The sequence below is a fragment of the Trematomus bernacchii genome, unplaced genomic scaffold (genome assembly GCF_902827165.1).
Source record: "Trematomus bernacchii unplaced genomic scaffold, fTreBer1.1, whole genome shotgun sequence".
In the NCBI taxonomy this organism is placed as follows: Eukaryota; Metazoa; Chordata; class Actinopteri; order Perciformes; family Nototheniidae; genus Trematomus; species Trematomus bernacchii.
In genome coordinates, this window is record NW_022987513.1 from 7,998,160 (window position 1) to 8,016,461 (window position 18,302).

General features: G+C 40.5%; 3 protein-coding genes across 6 annotated transcripts; 1 reads left to right on the top strand and 2 right to left on the bottom strand.

Moving 5' to 3' along the window:
• The first annotated feature begins 266 nt into the window (after positions 1-266).
• si:dkey-125i10.3 (protein bangles and beads) lies at positions 267-9,686 on the top strand. Of its 3 annotated transcripts, none has more exons than XM_034112811.1 (10): positions 267-366; positions 1,083-1,120; positions 1,263-1,374; positions 1,566-1,643; positions 6,856-6,906; positions 7,095-7,184; positions 7,287-7,990; positions 8,024-8,813; positions 9,008-9,107; positions 9,192-9,686. In XM_034112811.1, the coding sequence occupies exons 2-10, from the start codon at positions 1,111-1,113 to the stop codon at positions 9,294-9,296; spliced, it is 2,040 nt and encodes a 679-aa protein (XP_033968702.1). In that variant the 5' UTR covers positions 267-366; positions 1,083-1,110; the 3' UTR covers positions 9,297-9,686. The 3 variants fall into 3 exon arrangements, with proteins under 3 accessions (XP_033968702.1, XP_033968711.1, XP_033968693.1); XM_034112820.1 differs by having other exon boundaries at positions 7,287-7,975; positions 8,009-8,813; XM_034112802.1 differs by having other exon boundaries at positions 7,287-8,813.
• On the bottom strand, positions 2,660-6,842 carry si:rp71-1d10.8 (tigger transposable element-derived protein 6). Its single transcript, XM_034112833.1, has 2 exons — positions 5,676-6,842; positions 2,660-4,799 (listed from the first exon to the last, which is right to left on the bottom strand). The coding sequence occupies exons 1-2, from the start codon at positions 5,722-5,724 to the stop codon at positions 3,505-3,507; spliced, it is 1,344 nt and encodes a 447-aa protein (XP_033968724.1). The 5' UTR covers positions 5,725-6,842; the 3' UTR covers positions 2,660-3,504.
• On the bottom strand, positions 9,687-14,889 carry plp1b (proteolipid protein 1b). 2 transcript variants are annotated; one of them, XM_034112845.1, is made up of 7 exons: positions 12,843-13,074; positions 12,295-12,481; positions 12,058-12,214; positions 11,726-11,903; positions 11,415-11,488; positions 11,249-11,314; positions 9,687-10,551 (listed from the first exon to the last, which is right to left on the bottom strand). In XM_034112845.1, exons 1-7 carry the CDS (start codon positions 12,880-12,882, stop codon positions 10,480-10,482), a joined length of 774 nt encoding a protein of 257 aa, XP_033968736.1. In that variant the 5' UTR covers positions 12,883-13,074; the 3' UTR covers positions 9,687-10,479. The 2 variants fall into 2 exon arrangements, with proteins under 2 accessions (XP_033968736.1, XP_033968744.1); XM_034112853.1 differs by lacking the exon at positions 12,843-13,074 and adding an exon at positions 14,739-14,889 and having other exon boundaries at positions 10,160-10,551.
• Positions 14,890-18,302: the final 3,413 nt, after the last annotated feature.

The window sequence follows — 18,302 nt, forward strand, 5'->3', positions numbered from 1 at the left end:
ACATGTAGACATTCAAATGTTTTTATTAATTTGTTTAGCTCATAGTCTGCAGGGTTTCATTTCTAGCCACATTTTGAAAAACACATGCGTGAAAAAAACTAGGTCAGGATATAGTGATTGTGAAAACTTGGCAGCTGTAGAAAGTTACATTTCTTGCTCCAGGAAACAGAAAATATAAAACAACGACATTTTTGAAATGCATCCCGCCCACCCAACCTGCATGGCAGCATCCTTCACTCCAGCAGGGGGTGGGTACTTAAGTGACAGGCGGGGTGGTTGCTAAGGCTGAAGTGTCTCTAGCTGCCTGAGACAGAGACCCAGAGGAGGCTACACTTCACTCTGCGCTGACACAGCTGACCTGAACAGGTGAGAACAAAATATGGTGCAGAAAAAGTCTTCAACTTCTAATTTCATGTTCATTGGCTATGCAGGGTTAAGGGCTCATTACAAAGTCAGAATTGCTTTCATTTTCTATGCATAATGGATTTGACCTGGTTAATTGGAGCTGACACAGCCCCACCAAAGGAGATTAAAGCACAAAGTGCAGGTCAAAATGTCAAGAGGGGCTAAAAGAGAATTTAGATATATGCACACACTATATCTTTTTTGATAGGACATCAGCTGTAAACACAGAGCGGGTTGAGAGCCTGAGCAAAAGAGCAACTAGTAAATATGGATACTTAATATGTGGGAGAGAATTTTACAGAACTCTGTCACCTCTTTTTTTACTCAAGGTGAAATTATTCAGTTTCTATTTTAAGCATAAAATGACAAAAGCATAGAAATAGTTAATTATAATATATCATGGCTCCAAATGTTGACACTAGTCAGTGTACTGTAATACATGACAAATGCTTGAATGTCACTTTGAAGAGTAGGTGGTTTCACATCAGAATGCAGTAGGACGGGTCGTGTATGAGATGTGTCTTTGAATTGTGAGCATATAGAAAGAGAAAAAGGTAAAAGGAAGCAAATAAAGTACAAGATATATACTGTAGATGAGTTGTATTGCTGTTATATTTGCTGTTTAACTTAAAAATACAAATCTTGGATAAAACATTGTGTTGTTTAAATCTCATTAGGTTAAATATCTGAGCAAATATCAGCATCATGTCACAAGGTAAGTCACACTTGAATTCAATATTTTATTATTTCATCCATTTATAAGATTTGAAAACAGTATGTGAGTATTGCCGATACCAACCTAGTGCTGACAGAAAGTGTGTGTGTGTACGTGTTTGCGTGTGTGTGTGTCTTTATAGCGGTTGACAGGAACAAGGTGTTCAAAACCACCAGGGTGCGGACTTCACTGAAGAATGATGAGTGTTGGATCCAGAGGGCAAAACAGGAAAAGAAAGAGGAAGAACAAGCAAGGTATTCTGCGTGGTTAAGATTCTACATTTATCATGAAATGTTGATTTAAATCAATATAATTATCACAAATTTGTGGTTATTGTTTTTTTTCTCAGTACTCTTTAGCTTTTCTCATTGCAAGAATTGACCTTTTTACAGAGAAATGGTGCAACAAAGATGCTGCAAACTAACAACTTTTTTCTGTCTTGCAGTACCGACCAGGCTGTGGAGAGCAGACCCTCTCCGGACAGACTGAGCTCATACGTCCTGTCCACAGTTAAGAGATTTGAGTGAGTACCTGCCTGTTGTTGCCTTGAAAGCAAAAAATGAACACACATACAGTAATTCTATAAAACCACCAAAACATTCATAAACCCATACCCAGGTTTGTCCAGCAGGTGGCGCCATGTTTAACAGTATCTAAGCTTTCAAGTGCTTCACAGTGATTTGGAAAGCTTCTCCACATCACTAGTAAACATATAAGACACTATTTTATTTAAAAATATAATGCATAATTGGTCTTTTCTTTTATGGATTTAACAAACTAGTTATTTTTTAGGTTTGAAAAAGCAGTAAAGCTAAATCTTGTAACAGTTACATATTAGACCCTGCCACATCTTGTGTTTATACATATTTGTGCAGAGAGCCATATTGATACACCGTGGTGGCGTTGAACTTTTCCTTTTGACTGTTGCGTCAGTGAATCAAAAAACTATGAAGGCTGCAGGCACTAATCCCCATCTGTGATGATAACATACATAAACATTAACTTAGCCATGGGCAGCTGCTGCTTCCATAAGGACCCACAATGCAATGCAGGCCCACGGTAGCTGGCTGATGGAGCATTGATCTGAATGCCATTCTGACTCCAGTATCCCCCCCCCAAGGCACACAAGAAAAACAACTGCTTTAACTCCACACCTGCATGTTCGCCCTGTAACACCTACAGGCTCCAAATGTACATTTTAAAATGTAATTATAATGTATTTATTTACCAGGAATCAATTTTAGTGTGTGAGTTTAATAAGAATCGTGTTGTGCTGAGCATAGTCACCATCATGATAAATGATCATATTTATATAAGTTGTTTAAATATGCTTTGAAACATTCATTTACTGTTTGCAGTAGTTTTCCCCACCAGTGTTTTGTTGCCAGCTGTACCTCTTGCATTGCGATTACATCACCTGAATGGAACACAGACACACACCCACACGTAATCACATCAAAGAATGATGACTAAATAGTTTGCTTAATAGTACACTGTTAAGCTTATGGAAATATATGTAATGCAGAAATATTCAAAGAATATATTTATTCTGTTTATTCTCCCTGAGATAATACTGCAGTGCTTATTCATTCATCTGTGTGAATGGAGAACATTACAATATTTCAACACATTTATCTTGAGACACTCCCCAATTTTAAAAGGTTTCAACTTTTCTGAACAGTTCTTCATTTTTTGTATCAATAAAATCTGTATCATTTCGTAATGGGCCGAGTAGTACATTCACATGCACAAGCAAAGGAAGAATATGATGCACGACTGAGATGAGTTAGCCGTTTCAAAGCGGGCTATCATTTCCCTGCTATCATTATTACCAAAAGGACATTGTTATCCCTCATGTTCTCGCTGTTTGTTTTATGGCAGATTTCAACATTTTGGAAAGAAACCCCTTAGAAACAACTTTTAAGTATTTCTTCTTTGCAAATCCTCTGCATGGATCATAATACATGTTGCAATTTCCCCAATGTACTAGTTCCTGTAAGTCTTAAACAAGAGAATACAATGTTGCCAAGTTTGAAATGTTTCCGTTTATCTAAGCATGTAAAGAACAGTAATGATAAGAATATATTCATTTCCTCAGCGGGAATATATATTTTTAATTCATATCCTAATAAAACCCTTTTGACTAATTAAATTGTAATTTCAGAGAACTCTCCCCCAGGTTGGAAACTGCTAATGGGCAGCATTTAAATATGTTCAGTTAAATTCAAAATCTGAGAAAAACATTGACATCATTCTCTGAGAGAAAGCTGAAGGAGGTGTTGCATCCTTTAGTTTTTAAAATGATCAGCCAGGTTTAGTTAAATAAAGCAGTCACTCTCATTCCTTAAAGGTACTAATGTCCGACTGACAGTCTTGTGCAGTTATTAGTCTGAATGGGGGTCCAGCAGCTGTGAGCTCTCCCCCTCAGCTGATGGGGACAGGGAGCATCCAGCTTCTGAGCCCATGCTCTGCGATGCCATTAAATGACCCTCGTTGAAAGCAAAGTGGTTCAGTGGGTAGATGCCACATTTTCTAAAGCCGTCCTTCACAATCCTCACACCCTCCTCTTCCTTCACCACCTGATATGTCTCTTTAAACACACCTGAGAACTCCTTCTTGCTGACAGCAAAGTGAGAATCAGGGGCACAACCATCGCCTACGAAGGCAGCAAAGCGCTTCTTCAGGAGAATGAAGAGGCCTGCTTCGAGTGGCTGCAGGATGTGAGAGCAGTGAGGGGGGAGGCACAGAAGGATGACGTCCTCCTTACGAGCTGCTTCCACCACCTCCAGGTTCACCGGAGACTTGTGTCCGTCAAAAATCAGCAGCAGTGGACGCTCCTTTGGTGCGTGCAGGAGGAAGTGTTTGAGGAACCATTTCTTGAAAAGGTCAGAGTTGATACACCCCAAGTTGGACCATCCATAGATTGCGTTTGGAGGCCCTTGAGTCTTGTAACATACTCCCCCTGGGTATGCCTTTGAGTAGATAATAAACGGGGGAATGTCCTCTCCAGCTGCGCTAAAGCAAGCCAGGACGGAGATGTGGTCTCTGGAGCCTGACGTTGGCTTGCAGCCCAGACTGGCAGATTTAGGCAGAATCACCCTCTTCCTGCCCAGCTGAAAGCCTGTCTCATTGCAGTTGAAAATTTGATGAGGCTTGTCTCGGAGCCCACGAGAGTCCATAACAGTGCTTAGTAAGTGTAAAAATTGATCCAATGCTTCTTTTCTCACATGCACTGTCCTCCCACGAACAACATTGTCTGCTGGCTGAATGGTGATATTCTTTTCTTGACGTTTTCTAAAATTGAGCCACCAGGTCTGGCCTAGTTTAGAAAACGCCACCCTCCGATGCTGCCGCTTGTAAATGGATGATGCAAAAGACACCAGCTGTTGCTTTGTGAGAGGGAAGCCATGCTTGGACATGTATAAAGAAAACTCCACCAACAGCTCCTCGTCCGCAGATGTTATCAGCTGAGCAGGCCCGCTGCGGCTCCCCGGTGTCACCCGTCCACTCACTCTGTCCCCCAGCGAAGACTTAGGGACTCCAAACTCTTTGGCAGCCTGTCTCACCGTACACCTCCCAGACTTCACCTCGATCAACGCACGCTCCATGGCCTCCTCCGTCCATTTCTTCTTCTTCTTCCTCCCAATTTTGTCAAGATGATTTCTAGATGGCATTTTTTCTAGGACATAAGGCACAGGACACTCAATATGAATAACACACATGATAAAAAGCATAATTATTTTAAAAAAGTGTAAGGAAAATCACAAAGCTCAATATAACCAATCATTTATACTAAAGGTTGTTATGAATTAAGTAATGTTGTGTAAAGACATAAAAGGGATCATAATGCTATTTTTTATCCATCCAAAACACATTCCCAGCTCTGGATAAAAACCTAAAAATCTGTTTTTCGTCCTGATTATTTGTGAAAAGAGGGTGGTAACAATACACACAACTCAAGGTCCACATGCACAATACATGCAATGCTGTCAAGTCAAATTTGAAATACAGTATAATAAACAATTGACTGTGCATGTTTAATTTAAAAAAAAATATTGAGAGACTTAAAGATAATGTTTCAAACATGTTTATCTTCAACATTATTTATATAAAAAAAATGGAAATCCATTTTTTTCCCACCGATTTTACAGTAACACTTTCCATGTTATTTTAGTAAAGGCATACATGCATTTTTTTATAGCCTACTAAAAATAATATTGCACTAGTAATTTCATTAACCGTCAAAGCTCTCCATGTGCGTAAATAAACCTGTTAAAAATACCAGACTCCTAATTTGGGAGTCTTTGGAATAATGTTTAGTTACTGGGGGACAGATGATCACTGTCTTGGGCTGGTTGAGAGTTCTGTTAATGCATCTATGGTCGCCCAGAGTAACGATACTGTTTGTCGGGTACCTAGAATAATGTGACGCCTGGTGGGTTTTTTATGACTAAATTACGCTCAAAAATACAAACCCATTGGCAGTGTTACGTCTACAGTCGTAACTACATTTCTGTAGGTTTCAAAAAGTTTAAATTAGGCGGTCATGTCTTACCAGCACGCACGTTTTCACTGTCTAGCATGAAACGGCTAGCAGCTAGCATCACAAGCCAGGGAAAGCGGAAGAAAACCGGAAGTAAAGTGTTAGTGTCTCCAAAATAAAAGTTTTGAAGTTCCTGTTACACAAATAAGTGTCAAAATGTATAGATGTTCAGATCAAATCTATTCCATTACATCACAATGCTTATATGACGTGAAACTATTATTGTTAAGTAGAATCAAACAAACAACAACATAACCTCACATTCTAACACCATCTTACCATAGACTGTACTTTTATAGATGATGTTGCACAATGTAGGCCTATGTGTTTTTCCATGACAGATTAAGATAAATATGTATTGCTATGACACAATGGCAATTCGTTTGAATGATTAGTTTCAGTCACTAAATCATTGCAAATGTTCACACTCATATTTTAGTATTTACAGCTAAGACCATGGCCTTAACATCTATCATAATGTAGTGGTCATCAAGATGTTTTGCTACTGCAAGCATGATTGACCCAATCCAATTTCGGCTGCCATCTATTACCAGCAATGTCAATATACGAGAGACAAACACTGGAACCAATTGACTCACGAAAACAGGTCCACCCCCACACTGTTCAAGGTGTTTGGTGATATTTACATCGTTAATAAGCATTCTGTTGTCATTTAAAGCTCTATTTGTCAGCTTTGCTTCATAAATCAATGTAGTTGGTCATTCTTTTCATATTTCTTTTTACATGCTGGTGTCCTTTCTCTGTGATTTGTTGTGCTCATCGTCTAATGCAGGTCAGACTTTTTATGCAAGTTTTTATAGGTTATAAAGCTAAACCTGTCACTAAGGCTATAAAAGAAGAATGAAGAGTCATATTTGGGAACTGCCATAATTCATACATCTCATCTTCCTTTACTGATGAGGTTTTATCTGTTAACACTATACAGGAAGAAAGAAGTGACCTGTTGTCATGTTGTGCATAACACTTTTACGTGCACAGAATTTAAACCATCTCGATATGGAGCATTTGGTTTTAATGGCAATTTTCAGCTTAAGTAGTTTAAACCTGATTTATGTATATTGTTTGTGAATAATTATTAACAAGATATGTTTTGCTATTTTGGTATTGTCTACTTTAAGGTTGTAAATGCTAAGGTTGTTTTCAAAGTTTGTTTCATATTCTCCCCCTTTAGAGCAGTAGACTCTCCACCGAGCACTACCCTCCAAACGGCTCCATCTGAAGGGTATGTACAGTACAGTATATGGGCTGCATTTTAATAACAAATAATGTATGCAAACTATGAGCAGCATCCACAGTCCACTTGTTTCTGGCATTGATACATTATTATTCTCATTTATTCTAAAAATGTAAACTTTAAATAATGTGTATATATTACATGATCATTATTAATATTCTGCTTTATGTTTTTAGCGATTCAGCAAATCATGCAAATGGTGAAGTTATTCCCCCAAAAGATGCTCAGCCTGAGGGGTCAACAGTGGGGCCCACAGACGATGCAAAGTTAGTATTTTAGAGCATCTCTCTACTGATTGTAACTGCTTCTGATTTTAAGGATTTTCTTTCATGTATTTTCTGAAAGATAATTAAGACCCTTTATTACAGGACCCAAGCACCCACTGAAGAACTGAATGTTGAGGCACAAGTAGAAACATCAGTTGCCAACACAAATGCAGAAAACAAGGAAGAAAATGCTGCAGAGAACAAGGCAAATGTAGAACCAATTGATGTTGTTGCGGAGCTTCATTTTGCAGAACGTATCCAAATTGATGAAGCCCTAACAGTTTCTTCAACACAGGAAATTCCAGAGGCAGTGTCTGATGTGAAGACAGCTGAGCAATCAGTTGCCAATGCAACTGCAATCAAGGAAGATCAATCTGATGCAACAATTGAGCAGCCAAAAATAGAACTCGATGAGCCCAGGGTGGCTACAGATGGGCCTGCTGTTACAGATGCAGCAGGAGAAGAGTCTCCTATCCAAGTCAGTGTTGAAACAGTCCCTGACTTAGTGTCCGCTCAACCTGCTGCTGAAATGGCTACAGAGGGAAGTTGTGACAAAGGTTCCCAGGAACCGGCTGCAGTAGAAGTTGTGGCTGAGGCTGCTGTGGAGTCTTCACCTGAGGCGCCTGCTGTTACAGATGCAGCAGGAGAAGAGAGTGTTACCCAAGTCAGCGTGAAAACTGTCCCTGACTTAGTGGCAGAATCTGTTTCTGAAGTGCCGGCTCAATCTGCTGCTGAAACAGAACAGGCGGCAGTAGAAGTTGTTGAAACTGTAACTGAGGCGGCAGTAGAAGTTGTTGAAACTGTAACTGAGGCAGCAGTAGAAGTTGTTGAAACTGTAACTGAAGTGTCACCATCTGACACGAGTGACGTGGTTAATGCAACACCAGGAGAAGTGGCTGCTGTCCAAGATATTGTTGAGGCTGTAGCTGAGGTTGCTGTGGAGTCATCACCTGAGTCCCCTGCTGTGACCATTGTGGCAGGAACAGAGGCTCCTCTCCAAGTCAGTGTTGAACAAGTTCCTGATTTAGTGGCTGAATCTGTAGCTGACGTGCCGGTGCAACCTGCTGCTGAAACTGCTACAGAGGGAGGTTATGAGAAGGCATCCCAAGAACAGGCTGCAGTAGAAGTTGTTGAAGTTGTGGTTGAGGTTGTTGTGGAGTCATCTCCTGAGACACCTGCTGTGACATTAGCCGCAGAAACAGAGGCTCCTCTCCAAGTCAGTGTTGAACAAGTCCCTGACGTAGTGGCAGATACTGTTTCTGAATCTCCTACGAAAGCTGAAACTGCAGTCAAGTCTGTAGAGTGTGAGGTCAAGTCTGCACCCTCAGCAGAGACTGTTTTGGAGACCAAAGCCGAACAGGTAGCTGAAGTCCAGACTGTTGATAACACTGTTGTCGAGCAAATAGTTGAACCGACACCTGAGAAAGCAGCAGATCTTGTGACGGAGTTGAACATCGAGGATGCTCTTCTTGAACCTGTACCAGCTTTAGAAGACGTTCAGGATAAGTCCTCTGACATTGAACAGTCAAAGGCATTGGACGTGGAGCCCCCCAAAACTGAAGCTGCACCCGAGCCTCAAGATGATCCTAAACCTGCCGACCAGAACCAAAACTCCTATGAGGCCAACAGGTGAGTTAGCTCTGAAAGCTCAAGAGCACTGTTAAATTCATTTTTGCTGATGCTTTGTTAAAAATCTTTGACATATTTCAAAATTCCACAGCGTTAATGTAATAACTTATTAAAACCTCTATTATAGACCGTAAGTTTATACACAAAGGTTAACATTGGTAATAATCTTATTTTAACTTTTGTCTTTACTGCAGGAATACCAATGTTTGTTCATACTGTGACAAATTCATTGATGGAAATGTGAAGTTCTTCCTCAATGAACTTGTGATGACCTGCCACCCCGACTGTCTAAAGGTTTGTTCTGTTAGTTCGGCGACATATATGTATCATATTATATTTCGTCATTGCATAATGTTAATATTGAGTATGTTTTTGCAGTGTGGCGTGTGTGCTATGGCCCTGGGAGATTTGCTGACCGCCATTTTCTTGCACGGCCAAGTGATCCACTGTGGTGGCTGCTTTCATAAAACTTTCATGATCTGAAGCCTAACTTGGAGAAGAAGTGATTGATATGCTGTTTTTTTTTTTTTAACCAATTTACCTTCTGAAAGTTTATTTAAGACATAGTTTATTGTTAGAATGTAAGAGTTCCGTAATGATTTTTGGCAGCATGTTACTTTTAAACTGTATACTCCGGTTATCTAGGCCCTTTTTGTTTTGTTTTATGTATACATGTCACACTGTAGGACTGCGGGAAACTATATTTCGAGATTTCTGGATGTATAACACATGTAGAATGTTTGACAATAAAGCTGACTTTGACTTTGACTTTTAGTAGAAATAACCAAAGATGCTTGCCTAAAATACAATCAACATAAAATATTTGTATTGCGTCAAACTGTATATGATTGAATAAAATCACATTTAACTGTCCCAATTGTAAATGGTTTATTCAGCCTTAATTAAAAACACACAACACAACCTTCTCACTAAGTAGCAGGGCTACACATTAAACACGAGTCACCTGGAGGCACGTTATTGAAACATCAACACCCCAGTAACATAAAAACAGCCTTTTCAAGCAGAAACCCAAAATCATCCATAAGAATACACCTCCTTGTTCCCCTCCTACGCAGTGGCATTTAAACGAAGCAGAAATGCATTGAGTGAATGCAAAGTACATGTATTCTAAGTGAAAGCACAAAGGGAGATGGGACGATACACCTAACCCAAACATAGATCTCTGGTTCCCTTGCTTTAGTTCACATGAGGTTGCTACACAAGATGGTGATAATGAGGCAGCAGCAAAATCATATTCAGATCCAAAATATGCATCAGTAAACACTGAGCAGAGTGCATGCAGTTAGGATTTGCAAGGCGAGCAGTCATTGCTCTTAATTATTCATGAAACATCATACATCACAATCTGACAACAGCATCAGCACCAATAAAGCTTCATAAAATAAACCGAGAAGCAACCTGCGAAATAAAAAATGAACAACAAAGCTGAGAGAATCATCTTAGAGGAGGATGTGAGGAGGAGGCCGGAGCTCGCTGCGGGTGAGAATTATCTTCATCTCTCTGTCTGTTGTTCAGTGATGAGAAACATTTGTATAAAGGCATATTATAGCAGGTTTGGAAGGCGCTGTTTCCCAGGAGGAAGTCTGGTGTCGACTGTCCATCTCAAGGCCAGAGGAGGGGGTTCACTGGAACGGAGGTCTTGACCTTAGCGGACCCCTTTCCTGCCCAGGAACCGCAAAACTGCGTAGTTGTAGGTGGTGGCCGCCAGATAGACAAACTGCAAAGGAAAATATTGAAACATAAGATACATGGGCAAGGATACATCTCGCACTACAAACGTTTGAAATCATCTTTTCAAAGTGTTAATTCACCCAAATCCACACCAAATAAATCCTACCTCCCTCAAATGGTATAGCCATGCAGGAAGTTTTGTTAATGAGTTTTCCAAGATTTGAGAAATCGATTTCTGGGATTTTAGCTGCCAGCCCACTACACACAGGTGGATTTTTTTCATCACTGAAAATACACTTTGATGTGTGTTTGTTTCTCAGGATAATCCACATACTTTGCTTTGAACAGTATTGGTAGGCCTACTATTGGAACAATTTTCTTTGGCAGAAAGGAGTTCCACCGAGAGAGATAATAGTGAGGCCTTAAAAGAGGTGTTTCTCCTGAAAGTCATTTTTCAATGGTTTGAGTATCACAGAACTAAAAAAAAAATTCCATTGTGTTGGGGCGTCAGTCATCCTCAAACATCTCACAACCTGACCAAACTAATCCGAAGCCTTCTTCATGGCTATATCTGGTATTTGAGTGAGTGACCCTTTATTTACGAGTACAAAGGTAATATTTACAAGGGCACCTTAAATCAAGTTCATATTCATGACCTTTATTTGTCCCCAAGGAACAACAACACAGGACAATACAAATCAACAAAGAAAGAAAGAAAGAAAATTATGAAAGCAATTGCTCACCAGGGCTAAGAGAGTGACACCTGCACCAGCAAATGTCGCTATGTACAAGTCATAGGTGACGTGGTACTGTAAGACATAAACACAGGTTAGTTTATATATTGAGTATCCAATAGACCAATGAAAGCTGAGAACTGAGTGAAAGGGAATTTCAGATTCAGCTACTCACTTCGCTGGTTTTACAAATAGATGCCAAGGTCATCCCACAAGCCTTGCCTGGCATTGCATTCCAAGGAAGCAGACCTTAAACGGAGACATGACGTAAGTATCTCTTACTGTTTCTGAATCATGATGAGTTATGACGCATTAAGGTTCCCGCTTGCATACAGTGTGAAGGAATTAAGATAAAGATGCAGCTATCTGCATTATTTCATAACTAATTAGAGAAGCAGCTTTGCATCCACTCCAAATGATTTATTCATTGCTTTTATAGGACACATTAGCATTCTCATCAGGTCAGCATTTATAAGGACAACGCACCATACTGCCTGGCGTCAATGCAAATCCAGCCGTGCTGATTAATGCTGGGGGTGGTTTCAGCCAGGAGGTTGATGTTGTGGCAGGTCTGCTCCATGTTGAACAAGAAGAAGACCGGGATAGCAGTGAAGGCAAACACTGCCAGCCAGATGAACGCCAAGATGTACGTCACTATGATGAACTGTCGAAATAAAAAGCAGGTCACAGATTATTTCAAAATCGAGGTGAATCAGATGATTCAAAGAAAACACTTCAGTGAGCTTATAGAGCTTAAACAAACTAGCATTCAGCATTAAACAGTGAACTGACGTCATGTTTGCCCTCCCACTGCTCACCGTCAAACTGATGCAGCGGCCACAGTGGGTGCTCCTAAATTCACCGAAGGTCTGCTTGACAGCGCTCGTGGTGTAGAATCCCTCGGCCAGCAGCAGGATGCCATAGAGGAAGAAAAATGATGCCAGGCCATAGATCACGTACTGGAAGTATTTGATGCTAGACACAGGAAGGAAAGTCCGGTTAGACATATTAAACAACTCATGAGAGGTCAAAAGTTGCATAAAAGTGTCACTCACAAGGAGGCCATGATCGTAAAGTCTTGAGTGTTGCGGGCGAAGTAAGTCTCGACGAGGACTTCGGTGTTGGACAGCGCTTCATGCCCACAGCCACAAAATAACGCCATGCCGGCATATAACAGCAGGGTGGCCACCAGGGATGGGTAGGGCACTGCCCAAAAGCACCGGATACAGCAATCATAGCAACCTGAGGGGGCATAATACATCAGCACACAGGCGGCACACACCGCACAAATAATCACACAACACATCTACGACACGACGGGGAACTCTTTCACCCGTTGGGGGAGCTACAAAAAAGGCCTCGCTTGGTCTGCAAATCCATGAGCACACACCACTCCTCCGCCAACAGGCATGAAAGCAACAGAAAAATAAAATAATTAGAGTTCAAGCAGCATTCCCAATAAAAGCGTCCAAACAAAATCAGCCAGCACTGACTTCACAGTAATCTCATGCACTTCCTCCAGTGTAAGCTGTGCTGTTGAAGCAGGTAGCAAACATTCCCAGTGTTAATAAATGCATTGACAGAAATGGGAAGAGGAAAGCACCTAAGGCTTTGCAAAGCCAAGGCTGCCTGACCGGAAACATTTGCTGCTTCTGATCCTGTACTCCACAACAAGAGAGAACCCAATGCCAACCACTGATGAACAGTGCTGTCTGCAAGCTGCTGCTACAGTAAAACAGGTCTCTGCGCTGACTTCATCTGTATGCGAAAAGCTCCTCTGCTGGTACCAACACCTCACAGCTCAGCCCTATTCTCACTCTGGTCCTGCCCTCTTTCTCTGGCGGTCACAGGCGTCACGAGGCGAGAGAGAGATGGTGGCCTCAGGGGTCCGAAGAAAAAGCGTCTCTTTGTGACTCCAGATAAAATATCCATTGTCCTTGCCATGAACAGGGAGGAACAAAGGGCAGCGATGTCAAACAAACAAAGGCCATAGTGCCACAATACACACACACACACACACACACACACACACACACACATACACACACACACACACACACACACACACACACACACACACACACACACACACACACACACACACACACACACACACACACACACGCACGCACGCACACACACACACACACACACACACACACACACACACACGCCGTAGTATATGGTGGCAGGGGGTCACCAGGACAATTTCATCACCAGTGGCAATTCTCTACTCAGGCCACCCTGCCCCCACAGCTGTCTGCGACTGGTACCATGCCACTGAGTGTCAACGCCGGCGGGGTGTGGGTTCAAGTGTTCAAAGGGTGGGTGGAGGCATAATGAATGTGAGGGGCAATTTGAATATCATCACAACAACAACAAAAAACCCACTCAAAACTAGAGTTGTTTCAATTTAGAAATCCTTAGATGGCTAAATCATCCCAATGCGATTAAACATTCTGATGATTTATGACACCTTCAAAATTGACTTGGATTTAGGGGAAATTGTTGGGTCAAAAACAACTATATAACACACATGCAAACTTTATCCTGACAAAGGTTAGGGTTAGGGTTAGGGTTTCAGCCAGCTTACCTGATGCCAATTTCACAAAATACTGGATTTAAGTCGGAGGAAACGGAGGCTGGAAGTTCAACAAACTGCTTCAAAAGTATAAATAGTAGCAGCAGGAAGATAGCTAGAGTCCCAAAAATAATAGCGCCCACGCTTCAGCTGTGCCCTGCTGCAACAGTGCTTACAGTGATAAAGTAATCAGGCCACCATAGCCTCGATTTGAAATACATTGAAGCTTTTACAGTAGATTCAAGATTCAAGGCTTTATTTCCATGTGCACATTAGCTACAGTGTAGATATGGCAATGAAAAACTTAAGTCAACTTAAGTCACAGTCAAATTATCAATCATGACTCAAAAGCTGTAAAAGATATGTGTGAAAGTCAGGGAAAAAAACGGTTGGCAAAGGTTGTTTGGGTCCACATCTCTCTTGGAAATTTGCTAATTTATACCCGTGACACTCGTGGGAGTATTCGACCTCTTTGACATGAGTGACCCGATACGGCCTTGGCATGATGAGAGTCAATGCCCGTCTCTGTCAGACACTCTGATACTTGTTTATGGGTAAAAAGGTTAGACAAGGAAACGGGGAGTCCTTTCTTTATTAAGAAGCAATTCATCCTGGCTGAGCCCTTGTGCTCCTTCTGAAACCATCATTGTTTGTTAGAGTACATCATATATTAGGAATAATGGCACAGGGTGTATCATCAATAAATCTATTATCCATCTGTAGATATCAAAATGCTTTTGATGAATGAAAACTCTGAATTAATTTGCAGCACTTTATGCCCCCAGTGCACAAGGGCAACATGATGTCTAAGGAGAGAAAGGATATATTAAAGGCAACATTAGTCAGTTATTGAAATCCACATTTTCAAATCACATTAATAATAGATGATAAGAGTTATTAAAGATACGGCGCACTCACCCATGTCCAGAGAGAAGTGTGGGAGTTATTGAAGTTTTGCTGGGTGGCTTTGTGACTGTGATATGAGGATATGAGAAGTTATTCCCCGCCACTCCTATATGAATCTGACTCGCGCTTTTGTCTCATCAACAATAGATAGACCACATCTCCCCGAGACACATCTTAAAGTCACAAAGTCCCATTTCAGCTGCCAGTCATTATTTATGGTGCCATGGGTTCAGAACTGGGGATAGAGAATTAGTTATTTGTTTCAATATGAGTTTTTTATTTCTAGGCATTTGGGAATATTTAATGTATTTGACAAAAAATATGGGTAAATAGATTAGAATGGGAGTTTTTGCATGCTCACTTTAAACAGTATAATAGCCAAACAGATTAAATCAGTGTCAATAGTCTCAAATGATTTATTTAACTTTTCATTTAATTTCTCTAACTTAATGTGCACAATGCAAATGAGATAACATTTGTCTATCCAGACAGCCTTTTTACATGTTTTCACATCAAAGTAGTTGAATTATTTCATACATAATACCCTTTTAATGCCTACATGCATGTGTTGCCTGTCTGCACACACATGCATGATGTCAGCAGGAAACAAGAAACATGTCTGAGGGCCAGAAACACACAGAGATAATATGCACAGACAAATGAAGGGAAATCAATCGGAGTGACATGGATGAGGTTGACTAACAAGGGTGACATTGAGGGTCGGGTCCAGCTGCTGCCCTCCCTCCCTAATGTTTGACCTAGTTGATGTCAAAGCTGGGTTCGGTACAAAGGAGCCAGTGTGGAGCGGGAGAAAACACCATGCTATCTTTTTTTTTTTTTTTTTTGGAGAAGCCCCTCCAAACCATTTTCAAAATGGACATAACTGAATGTTATAAAAATACACTTAATTACTTTTTTCATACCATTATGTTCCATTTAAAATAAATTAATATTTGTAAGACACCACACTTTGTGAGGTGCCATCACTTGCTAAGGGAGCCACAGACCCACTCCCATTCTACCAATTAGGCCAGATAATCCACAGAAAACCCTCTGGTCCCCTCACAAATCAGCACATTTGAGAGACTAATCTGTTGTTGAACATAAAGTCACTCCTTTTAAGATGATGTGTTCACAAAGTAATATCCCCAAGGATTAGTAAAATGCTTGGTGTGAGTTTACAGTCTGTGATCTTTTGTCTCTTGAAAACCCAGAGCAATAACACATCAAGTAATTAGCATGTAGAAAGGATTAATGACATCAGAAAGTGAGGGAGTGGAGAGAGGAGTGATGCCTTTGAAATGTCAGTGAAAACCATGCCAGGGAAAGAGAGAGAAAAAGAGATAAGGAGCATTAATTTACCTCTGAGCTGAGTACGGTTGTCAGCTTTGCTTTCGAGATGTGAATAAACCATAATGTTGACAATCAAAGGACGGGATTTGGTAGAAGAACAAGTTTTATAGTCTTGCTGGTTTGGGTGGAATGACGAGAGCAATTCATGCATTTATGAATAAACTATATTCCACAAAGCTGATGCAGATGGTGGTCAGGGATGTGCGCAGCTCAGATGATGAATTATTGGGTAACCCTTAATATGATTGGCTGACAGTTAATGCATGAACTGATTTTGAACCACCGCATTACTCTCAGAGCTTTCATTTAAGTTGCAAATGCTATAAGGGAGGAATATATCAACGTATGTTTGCATAATAATGTAGGAAATTGTTTGATATTCAGCACCCTGGACAGAAGTGAATGTTATATATATATATCCAGTGTGCATGCATGCAGTATGTATATGTGATATGGCACACCTTTTTATAATTGTGAGCTCTGATACATTCACTAATACACACACACTGGAGGTGGTAATATGCATGTGTTTGTACAGGGGGAGGGGGGCCTGTTAAAATATATGCACCACCTTCCCCGTTATGGTAATGTGCGTTATCTTGTGGCAAAGCGAACAAACAGGCATCAAACAAACAAACAAACAAGCACTTGGAGGACAAAACACGTCAAGCTCAGTCAGAAGTGATTTCAGTGGCGATGACCTCCCGTGGTGAGTGCCTCAATTATTTGTTTTACTGCATGATGAATCAAAGTGAGGACTGAGCGCATCTCCAACTGGGTGTTTATTTGCTTACGTGTTTGATTGTCTTTCATGATAATCTCAGACTCTGCTGGCTGCGTGTTTGAAGCCTGGGGAAACTGCAACCAGGCGCATTGTTCCAACATTTTTAAAGATTGACTTTAAAACGGCAGGAGGAGCAGAGCAACAACAGATAGAGGCACGAGTGGAGCATTAAGGAAAGATGGAATAGGAGGACTGTGGGGTTGCTAGAGGTAGATAAACATTGGATCGTAAGTGATGGGTAAGTTAACTCAGTGAGGTTTGGATTGTCAATTAATTCTGATTGCCTTAAAGCAAGACTATTTTTTCACAGCAGTAAGCACAGTGACAATCAGCCCACACACACAATAATGGTCAATTATAACATGTCATCTAACAAAAGCAAAAGTCAAGAAACCCACGCATTATAAATAAAAAGGTTGCTTACATTAGCAAACATAAACCATCATAAGCTTCTGAACATAACAGATTAAATACAGTGGTGGTAAACCCTTTAAACTGGGGCCATTTTCTGAAAACTCTTTAAAAACACCTATGCTTTGCAGTTTAGACAGGTGTTTCCATTGCTGGCAACATTTCCTGCAGGCTGTCCTCAAAGGAATTTGCAAATGTATTTGCATTTTTACATAGCCAATAGACACGGCCTTTTTTTTAAATTACCTGTGATTAGCAAAGTCTTCCGTAACCGGCTAGATTTTCTAAAGTCTGAAAACAAAGCCAAGATGCAGATGTCTAGATTTCTCTCACACCACGTGAATTACAATGTAATTAAAGGGTATTATGGATTTTTTGCTCAATGACAAAACGACCAATCCCGCATATTGGGTATGGAATTGACTAAAGTTTATATTTTTGCTCATTATTTTTTCATTTGTAAGAGGAAAATGTAAAATATCTTGCTTCAAAATATACATAATCTTACTCAAGCCAACTCAAACTTAAACTGACCCAATTCAATTATATTCCCTAGATAAACCCAATCTGATTCTATTTATGATTTACAAAGTACTCCAAAACTGTAGCATTCTCCTTCCATCAGGCTCATCATGGACAGTTAACAAAAGGATCGATAGAGCATAAGCTGATATCAGAAGAGATTTCCTAAGCGATATTTTATCCATACACGCAGATTTATTTTTCATTTTCAAAATTGGAGTCTTTAACACAGATCCAAAAATCCCAAAAAGTATTTACCAGCCCCAGCCCCCCCTCTGGAGCCCCTGAACAGCTTGATGCAACATTCTGCACATATGCAGTACTCCCCATGACCTGTAAACAGACTTTGATGTTTTATTCCCATGCATTACCATATGAGAGGAACAAACGTGGCCTTATTCAACCCACTGTAAAGCTTTGGACTACATTTCACACGCTTATGAGTAACCCTTTAATCTCTGTACGATTTAATGACACATTATTATCCCAACTTTTGACAAGACTCA

What these genes read in the sequence shown, in the direction of transcription:
- si:dkey-125i10.3 (XM_034112802.1), top strand. An exon ending in AACTCCTATGAGGCCAACAG is followed by an intron (nt 8,814 to 9,007) that starts GTGAGTTAGCTC and finishes TCTTTACTGCAG; the next exon opens with GAATACCAATGTTTGTTCAT. An exon ending in GCCACCCCGACTGTCTAAAG is followed by an intron (nt 9,108 to 9,191) that starts GTTTGTTCTGTT and finishes ATGTTTTTGCAG; the next exon opens with TGTGGCGTGTGTGCTATGGC.
- si:rp71-1d10.8 (XM_034112833.1), bottom strand. Translation starts at nt 5,724, where the DNA reads ATGCTAGCTGCTAGCCGTTTCATGCTAGACAGTGAAAACGTGCGTGCT. An exon ending in CAGTGAAAACGTGCGTGCTG is followed by an intron (nt 4,800 to 5,675) that starts GTAAGACATGAC and finishes CTTATGTCCTAG; the next exon opens with AAAAAATGCCATCTAGAAAT.
- plp1b (XM_034112845.1), bottom strand. Translation starts at nt 12,882, where the DNA reads ATGTTTCCGGTCAGGCAGCCTTGGCTTTGCAAAGCCTTAG. An exon ending in TTTACGATCATGGCCTCCTT is followed by an intron (nt 12,215 to 12,294) that starts GTGAGTGACACT and finishes TCCTGTGTCTAG; the next exon opens with CATCAAATACTTCCAGTACG. An exon ending in GCCGCTGCATCAGTTTGACG is followed by an intron (nt 11,904 to 12,057) that starts GTGAGCAGTGGG and finishes TTATTTCGACAG; the next exon opens with TTCATCATAGTGACGTACAT.